Consider the following 15551-nt stretch of genomic DNA (forward strand, 5'->3'; position numbering starts at 1 on the left):
AGGCTTGCAGGTTCCTGTAGACATTTGGTTTGTGTTGCTGCGTGCCTTGATGTGTGCGGGTGCTCGTGGGGAGATGAGTGCTCCTAAGGTGGGTGGACATGGTCATCCTGGGAATCCTGGGAGTCCTGCTTCCGAGGGTGGTGGTGATGCCTGCTGTCCAAGTGGGGAACAGAAGTTGGAGGTGCTCTCGGCTGACCACCCCAGGTTGCACCTGGAGTAGGAGGCGAGATTGGTGACGGTGCAGGCACCACTGGGTGACAGGAGAGGTTAAGAGGGGCCTGAGGAGATGCACGTGAGTAACCGAGAGGCGAGGCGACCTGGGAGATTCCAGAGAAAGATTGCCCTGAGTGACAGCAGCTTAGGTACACACAAAGACCATTGTCTCATCTCCAGGGCTGAGGGGCACGAAGGCTTGTGCTCATCGATCCTCCTGCACAGAGTGGCCCTGGGTGCTCTTTCTTACCCTGAGGCTAATTTTGCAGCTGCATGGGTGTCTGCCATGTCCCAGTGGTGACCGGTCTAGGACCTGGCAGTCACTGGGTGTGAAATGAAGCTTCAGTGTATTTGTATGTGCGACCTTTTCCCATGCCTGGTATTCTGGTCAGATTTTATCAGGAATAACTCGGTAATGGGTGGAAAGGCTTAGAATCGTGCCTGGCAAGTATGGGACAGTCAGTCAGGGTTAGCTGCCCGCCATTCATTGTCATCCAGTGCATTGTGGCCATGGCAAGTTTCTGCTGGTTCACAGTTGGGGACTTTACTCTAGAGTGCTAGCAGTTGTTTATGTAGACATTTGTGCGGTAAAGCCACCACTTCCTGGGACAAGGCTTGCAGCTCTTTGTCGGTGTGTGAGTAACCAATCCACTGGAATCTGTCTTCCTTACTGAAATTTATAAATGTGAAATAAAATAAAACATAATGCCATCAACATAATTAGTTAATCATATAGTAGTAATAGTTTCACTGGTAAAAAATAATATCTGGGGCCTAGTTGTATTTATTAAGTGAACTTGCTCAGTGACTATGATATCATTTTTCTGATGTTAAATAGTGTGAATTATACTACATAAAAACACTGAAATTGTGTAATTGTTCTCTTTATACTTGTACCTGTGTTTCATGTACAGGAGAAGGGTGTAAGGGTTTTTGAGACAATTTAATTTTCACTTCCATGTGCTTAAGACATTTAAATATCGTGGTGTTTCCCAGCACTCTTCCTGCTCACCTAAGTCTTCCCATGAGGTCTGTATCTTCCTATAGGTTATTTATCTTAGCCAGTTTTTAAAAGTGAATTGTTATTTCAATTAAAGAACTCACTTTTGATCTACCTCAGCACCGATGCATCAGGAAATGTTTACCATTTGTTGGCTAATAGCAAAGTCAAGAGATTTTAATTGTTTTGCAATCACCCAAAGAAATTAAAAGGCTCAGTTAAAATAGAGCATGTCTTTCCAGATTTATTTACGGGCCATGAAGACATTTTGCAATGAACTTTTTCATCTAGTCACAGACTTTACAGTAAGATTTTAAGTAAGTCCCTACCCCAGTCATGTTTTAAAGGAATTTGTTTCCTCCCTCCATTGACGGTATTAAAATTCCAACACCAAAAGAGAATATAGTTTTTTAAAAACATACATTCTTTCCTCTTTTCATGTTCAAATACATTTCAGTTCAACTACTAGGACATAGGAAAATTTGATTTCTCTACACCAACCAGTATTTATATCTGGGAATAATATGCAAGAGTAAGAAAAAAGGAAATTATTTCTTTCATTATTGAATCTAAAATCTCCAGGTAGTGAACAGACCACTGGGGAATGGGTAGATGGTGCACAAGCGTACTTTGTTTTGGTATGAAAAGGCTCTGTTGAGAGGGCTGTTTTTAAGTTTAAGCCTATGTTTAAGTGTGTTAATGTGCAAGAAAGCACTGGTACTTGCCAATTTCAAAATACCAAGACTTGTGGAAATAGCAAATTCATTCAAATGTCAAAACTTCCATCCAGGAAGTATCAACTCCCAGGAGTCATTTTGTTGCTCTTAAAAAAAATATTCTGAAGAAGGAAAGTTTTTAAGTTTTTTGTTTGATTTTTGGTTTTTTTATGTGAAAGCTGCTTTGAGATCAGCTGCATGCAAAGAAGATTGTGTCCTGGGAGTGAGCGGAACGCCTGGGGAGGACTGCCATCCAGTGAGTGAGTTCAGTTGAGATGCAGGTGCCCTCGGTGCGGTGTGCTAATGGAGGTCAAGACAGAGCCCCGAGTTCATCAGTGTTCATCAGTGCTGCGGCAGGGAATGCAGACTAGAAACATATTTACCAGATTGCTCAGATCTGGGTTCCATCAGCAGAACCAGCCAGTGCTTGTTAGTGTCTTGGCTTGTTTTCAAGACCAAGTTGGAGACTTGATTGCTGCCTTTGCTGTCAGTTCTGTGTCACCTGCGTGGTACAGCAGGAGGCCCACCGGTTCCAGTCCCACCTGAACAGTGTATCAATGCAGTGAGAGCCTATCTCAAAATGAAACATTAGAAAGAAAGGGCTGGGCAGTAGCTTAGGCCTTGGGTTCAGTCCTCAAAACCAAACAAATAAATGCCAAGATTTTACCTAAAATACCAGAACAGTAAGAAAGAAGGAAGTCATTCTGTAGCCTAGAAAATCAGTTTTCAGTGCTTCCTCCTTCCTGGCTCTCAGCCCAGGTTTCTTGAGGCATGCAGTCACATCCTTACTATGTAAATAGTTTCATTACGCTTCCTTGTCTAACATTATGGCTTTGTGTCGCTTCTTTCTTATTTTTTTCTATGTAAGACCAGGTTATAGCTAGATGTCAACAGTGAGATCCTTCTCATTCTCCCTGGCTTGGCCCATGACCAGCCACCGCTATTTCTGTGTGCTTCCTGCCCGGACTCACTATGTGCTTATTGATGCCTGTCCTGTCTCCTAATGAAGCAGAACCACCGCAGAGCAGCAGTGTGTTCATCTTTAAGTCTCCCAAAGCATCTCCAGGGCTCCTTGACAGGCATCCAGTACATCCGTGGGTACTGAAGTAAAACTCATCCTTGCACTCGTTACAGCAAAGGGATTTAGTAAGAAGTAGAGGTGAGAAGAAGTGAGCAGAGGCATAGAAAATGCCAGTACACCAAGGAAGAGAACTGTGAGGATAATTGCAGTGGTGCCTCGGTTCACAAACTTGATCCTTTCCATGATTCTGGTCGCAAACCAAGTCAGACGAGAACCGAATTCAGTGGTTTTGTTCAATGCTGACTTTATGGGGAAATTTGATTTGGCGCTCATCCAGTTTAGTTTGTGACTACAACCGAGGAGAGAATTATGTTCATGAACTGAGGTATCACTTGTACTGGTCAAGTGCAGGAAAACGTGAATCTGTGAGTTTTAATGGGCAGATAAGTGACCCAGAACAGTGCACTGCACACCTGTGTCTCACCACCAGCTCCTGTCAGTCTACCAAGTGTCTGTGTAGGCTGGTTTGCTCCGTGCTCTCTCCTTGCATTGTTGGATGCTTGTTCCTGTGCACGTCTTTGTCATTCCTGTGGCTTCACCGTTAGTCTTGTATCTTGTGGAACAAGTTTTACTGCTTAATTCCTTTAGATCAAGAGTGCAGTACTAGCTTAGCCCATGCAGGCTGCCGTAGCAGAAACCTCACACTGGCTTTGGATTGTGAACTCCCTCCCACACCCGCCCCTGTATTGAAGTTTGGGCCAGGCCCCTGAAGGGGTTCTGGGACCCATCCTGTTCCTTTACTTCTTCTCTTCCCTTGACTTCCAGCTACACTGAGGTGGACAGGGTTCTCCACCCACGTGAAGTCGCCATAATGTTCTGTGCTGTGTGGCCTCGTAGCCAGGGACTTTCCCTGATGGCAGCTGTGTGTGTAATGTTGGTCTTATTTCACCCTCGTGTACCAGGTGGAATTTACCAGCAAGGCACCGGGAGCTGAAGTTTTCTACTTAGTCAGGCGGCTCTTTCATGCGGTCGCTTATTACTGCTTTTTTCTTTGGTTTTTGTCCTTTTTACTTCACGTGCCTAGGAGTGGTTTTCATCACACTTAATCTTACTTGGAATTGTGTTTTTCTTCATTCTGTTTCTTAGATGCAAAGGCATCTGTTGCAGGGTGCTGCATTAGCTGCAAAGCGTGTCGGTAGAGCTCCCGTCTTCCTGCACTCACTGCTGGGAGAGGTGTGGGGGTCAACGACCTGCAGAGGGATTTGCAGCTGTGGGGCTCCACAGAGTAATAACGCGTGCACGCAAAGTGCTGGGACCAGAGCATCGCCGGCAGCAGGGACTGTGTGTTCCGTGATTACCGTTACCGTTTGGTCTGCGCTTCTCCTCTTTCATGCTAGTTCTCTTTCTCAGAACGAAGGAAATGTCCATTGGTGTCAAGTGAACAAAAGACCAAGCTGCCCTGGAAATTCTCGTGAACACTCTGAACCAAGACCAAAGTCATTAACTATACACTTGACAGATGGGTTTCGGGGCCCAAGGCTTATACTTTTCTCTGTCTTTTTCTTTGGAGAATTTAGCTAATGAATCTGCCACTTCAAAGGTCCCCTTCAGCTGAATCACTAAATGACTTCTGAGCTCTCTTAGGTGGTAAATTAGCCATGCAGCTCAGGTGGTAAAGTGGATAATAATATCCCTTACTAACACCTTGGAGAATGTTTTAGAGTTAAGTAAATTTTTCCTGCAAGAACAGACATGCTGTTCTTCAGAAAAATTGGAAAGTGTATTTTGCAGTGATACAAGTAGCAATATTTGCATGGAATACAGCTGAAAGGCAGAATGACTTTGTTTTAAACATAAAGAGTATACAAGGTAGGTGATTGTAATTTGACACTAAACAATTGATATTTTAGGAAATAACATGATATTTTAAAAATCATGGTTATGATTCTGAGAAACCTCATTTTTTTAGGCTCATAGGGAAACATTTATGAGTGAAATTGTGTAATACTTGCTGTTTGCTTCAGGATGATCTGAGAGGAACATGGTTAGGGCACAGGAGAAACAAAGAGGGCCAGCAGTTGACAACTATTTAAAAAGGAGAGTGAGATTAAAGGACCCAAGGTACCAATTGGTCAGCTTCTGTATACGTTCTTAATTATCTCTAATAAAATATATTTTGGAAAACATTGGGTAACTATTAAGTAATTTCATATCATCAGACTCCAGATTGGGAGAAGAAGCAAAAAAGACTAAATTTCTGCATTTTCAGGTTCCATCAAGACCCTCCCGTGGCTTAATTTCCTTTATGTCACAGGCTTTCTGTCTCACCCCCCAAATTGTGGGAGCTCTGTGTATTTTTGTGATGTATCAGTGATCTTTATGCCTGTTGCTATAAAAATTGACTAATTTCCGGCAAATATTATATCTGTGAGAACTGTTTTTTATTACAAGTTTTTCATAAGTAGTAGTCCCACCACGATGTTTGATACAAAAGCCTAAAGTCCTCCTGGACTCGGCCTTTCACCTCCTGCTGTGTGGTCTGTCACCAAATCCCCTGTGTTCCACTCAGGAGAAGACAGACAGATGAGCAGCAGTCCATGGAAAACATGCCTGGCCTCTGTAAGCCATCAGGAAAACGAAAGGTAAAGCCAGGCAGCGTGTTACCTCCCACGCTTTAAAATGCTCTTTCCAAAAAAGTGAAAGGTACGGGTCTAAGGGGATGGAGAAAAGGGAATGCTTGTTTTTAGCCGAACCTGTGTTAATCTTACCTGGAAGACAGCAGAGAGGAAAGGGTGTTCTCCAAGTGGATTCGTTTTTGGAACAGAAAAGGAACTCTGGCCCTCTGACAGCAAGAATACAAATTACCGCTGCTGTTACGGAGAAAAGCACAAGGCTCCTCAGAGCTACTGTATGGTCCACTGATTTCACTACTGTGGGCTTCTCAGGCAAAAGACATGAATATATAATAAAGGAAATGAAACCAATATTCAGAAGAGATATTTGCACTCCCATGAGCATTTCAGAGATGCCCACAATAGCTGAGATGTGGAATCCACCCAACAGGTGTTGGGAGAGGAAAACACTGCACACCCTTAGCTACACTGGAATCTAAGTAACACCCAGCTCATAGAAACACAAGAGCAGAATGATCTTATGTGAGGCCAGTTAGGGATGCAGTGTGAGGAATAGGGAGATGGTGGTCAAAGGATGCAAAGTTTGAGGGAGACACAGTCAGTTCCGGAGTCTGTTATGGATCATGGTCACGGTGGCTGATAGCAGTGTGTTGTAAGCTTGAATAACACTGAGTTAATACGTTTTTAGTGTTCCTATTACGAATGAGAAATGACATGCAGTGTTGTGTATATTAATTAGCTTGATTTAGCCATCCAGCAGTATCTACCTAGAGTCCTTTAAAACTATCGGGTTATATCCCAGAAGCACAGACAGCCTCTGTTACTCCTGAGACAGCCCACAGCCCCACTCCCAGAGCACACAGCGTCCCGTCCTGAGTGGCCCTCTCTGCCACCCGCACAACTGACATGAAGAGGCTGCCACCAACCCTTCGCCCACAGCCTGCTCTTTTGTTCCAGTTCAGTGCTTTTTCCCTGAAGAACTTGCGGGATTTTTTTTTTTTTTAATGGCCAAGGATGAACCCAGAGGCTGCACTAAGCTACAGCCCCCAGCCTTAAAAAAACAAAACAAAACAAAACAATCATTTTGAGACAGGGTATAGCTAAGTCACTACGTTTTCCAGGTTGGGCTCCAACTTTTGGTCCTACCTCAGCCTCCCAGAGTTTGGGTGACAGATAGGCACCACCATGGTCCACTTGAATGGTTCTTAAAATCAGGGCCATACATTCCTGTCCTCAAACAGTGACAGGGCCTTAGGTACAACCTAGACTCCTCCTCATGGCCCCCAAGGCCTGCGTGTGAGCGCCTCCCGCCTCCCGTTCCTACCCCACTGCAGTCTGTTCTCTCCGCCATCTGCATGTGCTCGGTCACTGGGTGAAAAACGAGTTTAAAATGGTGACCATGTGGACGTTTCCCCGCGTCCTGGTTCTGTGTCTGGATGGTGCCATCCTGGTCACAGCCTCCAGAGAGTGGTGCAGTCTTCTTTCATCAACATTGTGCATTTCCCATGGCTTTTGAAAAGGAGTCGCGTTCGTGCACTGTGCTGGAAGCTGTTCCTGCCGGCCGCTGTAGCATCCCACCTCAGCACTGACCAGGGCATTCTGCACTAGCCCACTTTTGTTTCCTGAGCTGGCTTTTATGAGCCTCTGAATAAATTAATTTTGTAAATGACCCCAGGAGCTTCCAGATCTTTTAAGGAATTGTTTTGTTCTACACCTCTGTGTTTGGATTCATTTTCTTAATTGCTCCTAAGAATGTGATGACTTGAGCTATTACTTTGCTGTTGGCATGAAAAACCTCAGGGAGAAGTACTCTACTTTGCTAGTGGTGTGTGAACTGCTAGATAGTATGTGTAAGTATTTCACAGGATCCCTCTTTGATCCTTTTGAAGTAGTCAGATGTATCCAAAGATTAGGGCTGAAATACTCCGTGGAAAGACTGAAAACCCAGAATCCTCTCAGGGTGAAGGCTGCCTCACCTGCCCTTCCAGAAGGGTGGCAATGCGCTTCCCTGGGGGGCCTGCTGCATAGGTCCCCTTAAACTCACCAGTGGAACGAGAAGCCTACGATTGCCTCTAAGGCACTGTGGAAGTATCCTGATGATGGTGCTGCCTGAGGCAGGCGTCTAAGTAGTTTCCAGTCATTGTGTTATCTTAAAGGAAGACAGCCCTTTATAGGGTCAGGAAATGAATGATACCATGTGCAAAAAGGAAAAGAAACTTAGTAACCGGAGCCTCCTTGTTTTCTCCCATCTGCTCTCTCTCCTAGGTACAACTTGGCCAAGTAGAAATCAAATGCCCTATCACTGAGTGCTTTGAATTCCTGGAAGAAGCAACTGTTGTCTGCAACCTAACTCATGAAGACTCCATCAAGTACAAGTACTTCTTGGAACTTGGCCGAATTGATTCCAGCACGAAGCCATGTCCTCAGTGCAAGCACTTTACAACCTTTAAGAAAAAAGGACATATTCCTACTCCTTCCAGATCAGAAAGCAAATACAAAGTAAGCATGTGCCCCATGCTGGGTCCAATGCCTTCTTATGGGAGAGCTGGAGAAGCCCCCGGGGCAGAGTTACCTGGGCTTCCTTGCCTACCCCTGCCCAGGGCCTGAGTCTTGCCTGGGGTTCCCACAGTGTGTGCTTTGGGAGGCCCGTGCAAAGAGTTTTTAAGGATTATATTCCAATTTTCCCTGTACTTTAATCGTGTTGAAAATTATTCTGATAATGCATTTGGAAAGCAGACCTTTCTGGAAAGCAAACCTTTACTACTGTTGCCAAATACTACATAAATTCCAAGGATTTTTTGAAAGCGTGAACTTGACCTTTTCGGTGGGCCCGGTGTAGTCTCGTGGAAGTAGAGCTCACTGTTGAGCAGCAGTCGAGTGCCCACCTGTGCTTGTGCTGTGCTCCATGTAGGGGACATGAAGGCAGACGTGGCACGGCCCCTGCTCCCTGGGGCCTGATGAGGTGTTAGGTCTGCTTTCTGTTACCCACAGTCAGCTCGGGAAGGCAGGGCTTGTCCAGCATGCGGGGCTGGAAGTATGGTCTGTGAACCACTGGTCCTGTTGGCTGTGGCCCGGGCAGAAGCACCAGGCAGTGCAAAGCCACACTTTTGGCCCAGAGACAGGGACAGGAGGGGTCCCAGTGGACTTGAGAGGCCACCTCCTCACCACCTCCCAGGAGCAGCACCTCGGGGAGGAAGCCTTGCCCACCATGGACTTTTGGGGACACTCAAGACCCGAACCAGAGCAGATGAGAGGGACACAAGCTCTAAGGTTATGACGGTTCGGTGTGTTTGGAAAAATGAACAAAATCTCATAAATCTGCATAGTCCTTGGGTCCTGGGGACCCTTGTGAGGGGCCAGGATGGCAGGAATGGCAGGTGGTGGTGCAAAGGATGAGTAGCACCTGTGGGTGCTCCCAAGCCCAGGCGTGTTGGGTCCTGGAAGTCTCCACACAGCAGCCCCGCGGGAGTCTGTCCCAGACTCTGCCTTACTTGGAAATCTTGGGGACACAAGGTGCCTGGCCATACCAGGACCCTCATCTTGCAGGTGTCTAAACCCCAGCAGATGGCTTAGGGCTGCAGTAGAGGGAGCAGAAAGCTGTGGGGCAGGGAGCAGTTTCTCTGTGTGGCTAGGGGCAGCTTGCCTAGCTTCTGGGACTGCTGGGCATAGCCTGCAGTCTGGGTGAGCCCTGCCAGGCTCCTGGCGAAGGGGTCCCTGCATCACTGGTCCTGCAGCCCCATGAGGAGCAGGCTGGCAGGCGCTCCCCCGTGCCGGCAGCAGTGAGCTCAGGATTTCTCATTTACTCAGAGCCCCGAGGTGACTGATTGCTCAGTGAAAGTGCTTAACTAGCATAGCGATTTTCATTTTTCCTTTTTTTCCCTATGATTTTGGTGCAGGCTTGTTTCTTTAAGGTTTAACTGTCAGGGAAAAAGGCTTTTTTGTTAATCTTACGTAAACCCATCATTTTTGAGGTCACAACATTGTGTGATGAAAATAAACTGTACAGTGCTCCTGGGATACTGCCCACATCAAGGACTGCTGTTACCTGGCTTTGTGTATCTTGGGGCTGTTCTAAGTTATGTTTAGTCCAGTCTAGGCTGTTAATGCTGACGGATGAGTTGCCTTTGGAGCACTTGTGTTCTATCACTTAGAATAGAGGTAGTTTGCTAAATTATGGTTAGAATGGGATACATGAAAAGTGAGACTCTAGTGTTGTGGAATTTGGGGTAATTAAAACGTATATGCAGCCAGGTGTGTGATGTAAGCCTCTAATCAAGCACTCTGGGAGGCTGAGGCAGGAGGATCACCGCACATTTGAGGCCAGCCTGGACTATGTAACTGACAGCCTGCCTCAAAAATCACCCTCTCAAAAAGCCAAGACCAAACCAAACCCCTGTGAAGCAAATTTTTATAAGTAAAACCACCATGATGAGCATTACTTTTTTGCTGCTCCTTATTACTCCTAGAAGAGAAAACCTATAGCACAAGAAGTACGAAATTCTCATCGTGTGTTGTTCAGCGTTTTAGGGAAGCTTTCGGACACTGATTTTTAATGTTTCCCACATAACATTTACGTAGTATTACTTACCACTCAACCCCAGGCTCTACCGTGACATGCTGGCCTCACAGGCCCTCACCTGCCTGGACAATATGGGTAAGGAGGGCACTGACAGGGCCACCCTGGCAGCCCCACAGCGCACACGGTGGCGGTAGACACCCAGAAGTGACAGAAAGGTCTTCAGTTTTTCATTTTGATGAGCACGTTCTATTTTGCTATATTTTTTAAACAATTCAGTCTTTGTAGTAATGAAGCCCATTTCCAAAATGGTGTAGCTCACCATGACTTTTATGAGTAGCAAATTCAAGAACTCAAATGTGATAAATTGGTAATAACAAGGAAAAAAAAAGGTTACTGCTCAAGTCTGACATTTCTGAGTGATTAGAGACTTTTATTATTTACAGCCTTAAAGGGGTTTGTACCTACTGATAAATTCCTCTGATGTTTATTTAAGTAGTACTACTTTTGACTTACCAAGTTAGAGCATCTTGATCTAAGATATAACTCTGGGCATTTATTACAGTTTTCTCTGGGAGCTCAGAAGCACTTACTATATTAGGTTAAACTCGTTAGAAAATGTCTCAGTGATCTTAAAGCTTGGGCGAGTGCTTCTCATGAATGTCATCTCTAATGTCGTCTCTAGGGTTCCATTTGAATAGTTTGTTGTAAAGACCACTTGTTGAAATTTCTGTACCCGGCAGAAAGAAAGACGATAAACAAGTTACATCTGTAAATAGAGGCGGACCCTCAGGCCTGTTGTGTCCTTCCAGGTCACCCCAACCGGGGCAACTCCCCTGGCAAGTGTTTGCAGCATAGAGCTTTTCTCACACTGTGTGAAACTGAGCCTGTTTTGAATTCCTTGTGTTTCTCTCCTTCCTTTGCTACAAGGTTGCCTTCAGTGTCCCATTAGCAATGCAGTTTCTAACCTAAATAGTTTCCCTGGAGTATTAGGGCAACACCAGCTGCTTATCAGTGCAGGGAACAGGTTAATGGTGGGAACATAACAATGTGGAGGTTGCAACTGCCCTGAGCTCATGAGATGCCTGCAGGCCTCACAGTGCCCTCCCTCCGCTTTTTCGTAGCAGTTACCATGTGGGGTCTTACAGTGTGTTAGTGGCGCCTTGGCCTTAAGTCTGTCTTTCTAACTCATCTCTAGGAGGCCCAGGTTTGCTTCACTCACTGCTGGCAACAAGCACTGTGTCGCACAGGGAATTCATTCAGGATTTATCTACTGAGTGCATTAATAAGAGGCTGACATTTTCATAGCAGTTTGGACTACAATAAAATAGGTGGGAGATGCTGTCAGCATATGAGAAGGATGGGAGGATAGGAGAGATCAGGAGGCGTCACTAAAGAGTGAACCCAGGAACCTGATGATGTGAGTTCACCCAGGAAGACGAACAGGGTTCAAGCTAGCTTTACACCCTCCACCTGCCGCATGTTAGCCCTGCAACCTTGTGGAGAGCTCGAGTACCTCCCCCTCGGGGCGGTGATGGTACCCACGTCCTCAGCCCATGGTGAGGGTTGGATGGAATCATACAGACAGCACTGAGCCTCAGGACTGACCTGGAGGCCGCACTCTGAGAGCAGAAGGGGTTGTGACTGTCATCACCATTGCCGAAGCAGGTGGGAGTCAGGAAGGGACAGGTGAGATGCATGAGGTGACTTTCACTCTTCTAAGAGGCCTAGGAGGGAACGGCTGGGTCAGATGGGGTTCCTGGCTTTAGGCTTCTGAGGACTGTCCACACTGATTTCCCTTCACCAGCAGTGCGGATGAGTTCCTCTCCCTGATAGGCTCACCGGCTTTTGTTACAGCTTCATTTCTTGACGACAGTTTCTCTGGGGTCATGTGGAATCTCAGAGTTGTTTTAATTTGCATTTCTCATAGTGGCGAGAAATGTCAAATATTTTTTCATGTATTTATTGCCCATTTGTACTTCTGAGAAGTATCCATTCATGGCAGTGTACAGTGGCACGCAGCCCTGGAAGCAGCCTGTGTGCCCATCAGCAGATGAGTGGGTGGAGCACTGCTGTGTCCTGAAGATACAGCCAGGCATTCATGGGTGCACTTTGAGACCATTATTAAGTGAAGTAAGTCAGATAAGCTTAAATACCACAATTTTTCCTCCAACACAAGAAACCCCAAAAAATGTTTATAAATGAAGAGTAAAATAGAAGGTAGATAAACAGTAGTAGGGAGACATTTTTCAAATGGATGGGGGAACAAACAATGGAAGAAGGGAAGAAAGGTGAAGGAGAGGACGGATAAAGTGAATTGAATAAAAAATGAAAATCGACCTTTTGCAAATGGGAAGGGGGCCGAGCATTGGAAGGGAGGCAGAGCAGGGGTAGGAGTCCAAAAAGAAAAACAATTAAGGATCACATGTACCAGCTCCCCGGGATACATGGAGTCATTACCTTCTGCAAACATGTAAGGCACAAGTGTAAAAAATGAGGTGAAAAGTGGATAGTGGAGGAAAGGTGACATGGCTTCATCTGGTGGGGCAGTATAGGGAGGGGAAGATGACCTCGCTTTGCAGTTGGCCTGTGGTGCTCAGCTAGCAGGTCTTTCAGGGGTCAAGAAGAGCTGCCCAGGGAACTGGGCTCAGGGCTGGGGTGCCCAGTACCTGGGGTCATTGGTATTGGGAGGTGGCAGAGGGGGAGCTCCTCCTGACCCCATAGCAGTGAAAAGAAATTGCTTTGGGAGATGAGAGAGGTGTTCTTCATGGAAAAGAAGGTAGGAGAGGATGGTGAAAGATTGAAGTGGGCTGTACCGAAGGAGGTGCAGTTCTAGGTTTCATTCACGTTCCAGGTATAGACGAAAAAATGACTTTTCATGCTGGTTTGGAGACAGAGTTGAACATCCTGTGTATCAATACAGGGAGTATGTTAAAGGCATGATTTCTCTTTATGGTTTCCTTGAAGAAATAATAACAATCTCAGTTCTCTTCACATGATTTTTGTTGTTTTGATTTTTTGAGGTGGGGTTGTGCTATGCATAGCCCAGGCTGGCCTCAAACTCACCACAGTCCTCCTGCCTCAGCCTCTTGAGTGCTGGGATTCCAGGTGTGCAGCAGCACACCTGGTCCTTTGCACAAGTTTTAAGCAGAACTGTGATTATGTACACAGAGATGTGTGATATCACAAGGTAGAAGGAAAGAAGTCAATAAAATGCACTGGAAAGTCTTGCTGTGTTCTTAAAGTGTGAGCGTTTTCCCTAGGAGCTCTAGGTAAAAAAAAAATCACATTTTATAAAGCTGCTCAAATATATTATTTGCTTATGTGGCACAAGAATTTCTGTGAGGCTTTCAAAAAACCTCTGCAGGTGGGGATTTAGCTCAGCGGCACAGGCACTTGTCTGGCAAATGCAAGCTCATAAGTTTGATCTCCCATACCAAAAAAAATAAAAAAACAAAAATACAGAAAGGCATTGATTGAATATGTTCCTCCTAATCCATATGCTTTAAAGTGTGTTTATGCTTCCTTTAGAATAAATGATTTGAGACTTTCTTTCCTTATGTGGAAATGCTTGAAGCCTGCAGAAAGGAAGGCGTAATTAGTATCCTCCTTTGGTCTTCTGACAACATTGCTTTAAGTTGACAGTGTTTACAGTTTGAAAATCAGCCTGTGAGGTTACCATAGCTTCGACACACACGGGGTTCTGCTGGGATTCGTGTATCATCGTGTCTGCAGACAAGAGAAAACAAGTGTAGTTTCATAATGGTTTGTTGGGGTAGATGCTGGAGGGAGGTGGAAATGAAGTCGTCTAGCCTGCTTTAAGGAAGCCAGTTAAGCAGAGGGTGTGTCACAGATGTTACCTTATGAGTCCTTGTAGTGCACAGCTGTGATGCAAGCCTACTGACTTTTCTTCCAGTGCATTTCTCCCTTCAGTTGCTAATGAGATGCTTTGCTAAGCTTTGTTGTTCTTTACTTGCTTGATGCACAACGTAGCTGTGATAATTTAGGTTTCTTGCACGAACTTCAGCTTTGCACAGAGCTTTCAGTAGTGAAAGTCATCTGATGTTTCGGCCTGCACCAGGCCTTAAAAAAAAACCCCACTGTAAACGATTATGGTAATTGAGACCTACAGCTACCATATTTTGACCTGCAGTAGAATCGAGGCCGTTTTGTTCGTATTTTTTTTTTTTTTAACTCCGTCACTTGTAGCTGTTGGTCGTTAGCAGAAGAAGCCAAATGAAGAACCATTTCTCTCTGCTGATCAGCTAGGGTGGGGCGGGGAGGGGTGCTAAGGTAGCCAAATCTGGTGCTTCTTATAAAATGGTAGAAGAGGAAGAGAAGCTGGAAGAGAAGCTGGCATGGTGCATCTCTCGTCTCCCAGCCTTGCGCTCCTGCATTTCCTGGTTTGCCCTCTTACCAGTGGACCTGAAGGAGCTGTCTGCACCTGGAGCCTCACTTCTGTGTTCCTCCCCTTCTCTTGCTGTGAGGCTCCCCCTGAGCAGATCCTTAGCTGGACGCTGGTTCCCTTCCTGTTCCAGAACAACACTGTAATGTGAGAAAATCCACTGTCACATTCAGGTCGAGGTGTCTCTCTCTTTCCTTTCTTCCCCTCTCCTTCTCTCCTCTCCTCTCCCCTCCCCTCCCCTCCCCTTCTCTTTCCTCTCCTCTCCTCTCCTCTCCTCTCCTCTCCTCTCCTCTCCTCTCCTCTCCCCTCCCCTCCCCTCCCCTCCCCTCCCCTCTCCTTCTCTTCCCTCTCCTCTCCTCTCCTCTCCTCTCCTCTCCTCTCCTCTCTCTAGCCACTCACTCCTCACAGAGAATGGCCCCATTTCTTCTTGCATACCATGAGAAGGGACCTTCTGAGTCCCTTCTCATGGTATGCATGGGAGCTCTTGGCATGGGAGCTCCTCCCGCTCCCTCCAGTGTGCATCTCTCCCTGCTGTGTTGTGTTCCAAGCAGACCCGTTGGAAGCACACGACATCACACTGACTGACTGGGAGTTCAGGCCACACAGGTCAGGCAGAATTTCCCAGTACCCTTTACATTGATCAGAACTTCAGACAAGAAATGAACTTCACCAAGTGTTTTCCTGTACTTTGCTGAGGAGCCTGGGTCCCATGCTTGAGAGTGTTTCCAGGTAGGTGGATATGAACAGTGGCTGCCAGGGTAGAGAGGGGTGCCTTCCAGATGACCCCGTCCCCAAGGCCTGACCCCCTCCACAGAAGCGCACCTCTGTGTAAAAACAGCAGCAAAGTGGAAGGTCTATGCTGCTCAGACTGCATTCGGTGTGGTGTGCAGAGCCGACACTGCGGGGTGCCCAGTCTGCAGGGATTCATGCGGATCCCCTCTTGATGGAGCTCAGCTTGTTCCTTCTCACTCTGTAGTTTTGTCTGCTCCCGGACCCTGGCCCTTAGGAAAGCTTTTCTTCCTTTTCCTAGCTTGATTTCAGCTCTGC

The 15551-nt window shown here is 46.2% G+C and overlaps 1 protein-coding gene across 2 annotated transcripts in view; it reads left to right on the forward strand.

Moving 5' to 3' along the window:
- Positions 1 to 15551, forward strand: part of Rnf217 (ring finger protein 217) — a 100414-nt gene that overhangs the window by 53416 nt on the left and 31447 nt on the right. For both annotated transcript variants that reach the window (XM_063235041.1, XM_063235040.1), the window contains one exon: positions 7849 to 8082. In XM_063235041.1, the coding sequence (XP_063091111.1) occupies positions 7849 to 8082 (234 nt within the window). The remainder of the gene's footprint in view (positions 1 to 7848; positions 8083 to 15551) is intronic.

This window comes from Cavia porcellus, unplaced genomic scaffold, assembly GCF_034190915.1.
Source record: "Cavia porcellus strain 051 isolate PalLab524CR breed Dunkin Hartley unplaced genomic scaffold, mCavPor4.1 scaffold_24, whole genome shotgun sequence".
Classification (NCBI taxonomy): domain Eukaryota; kingdom Metazoa; phylum Chordata; class Mammalia; order Rodentia; family Caviidae; genus Cavia; species Cavia porcellus.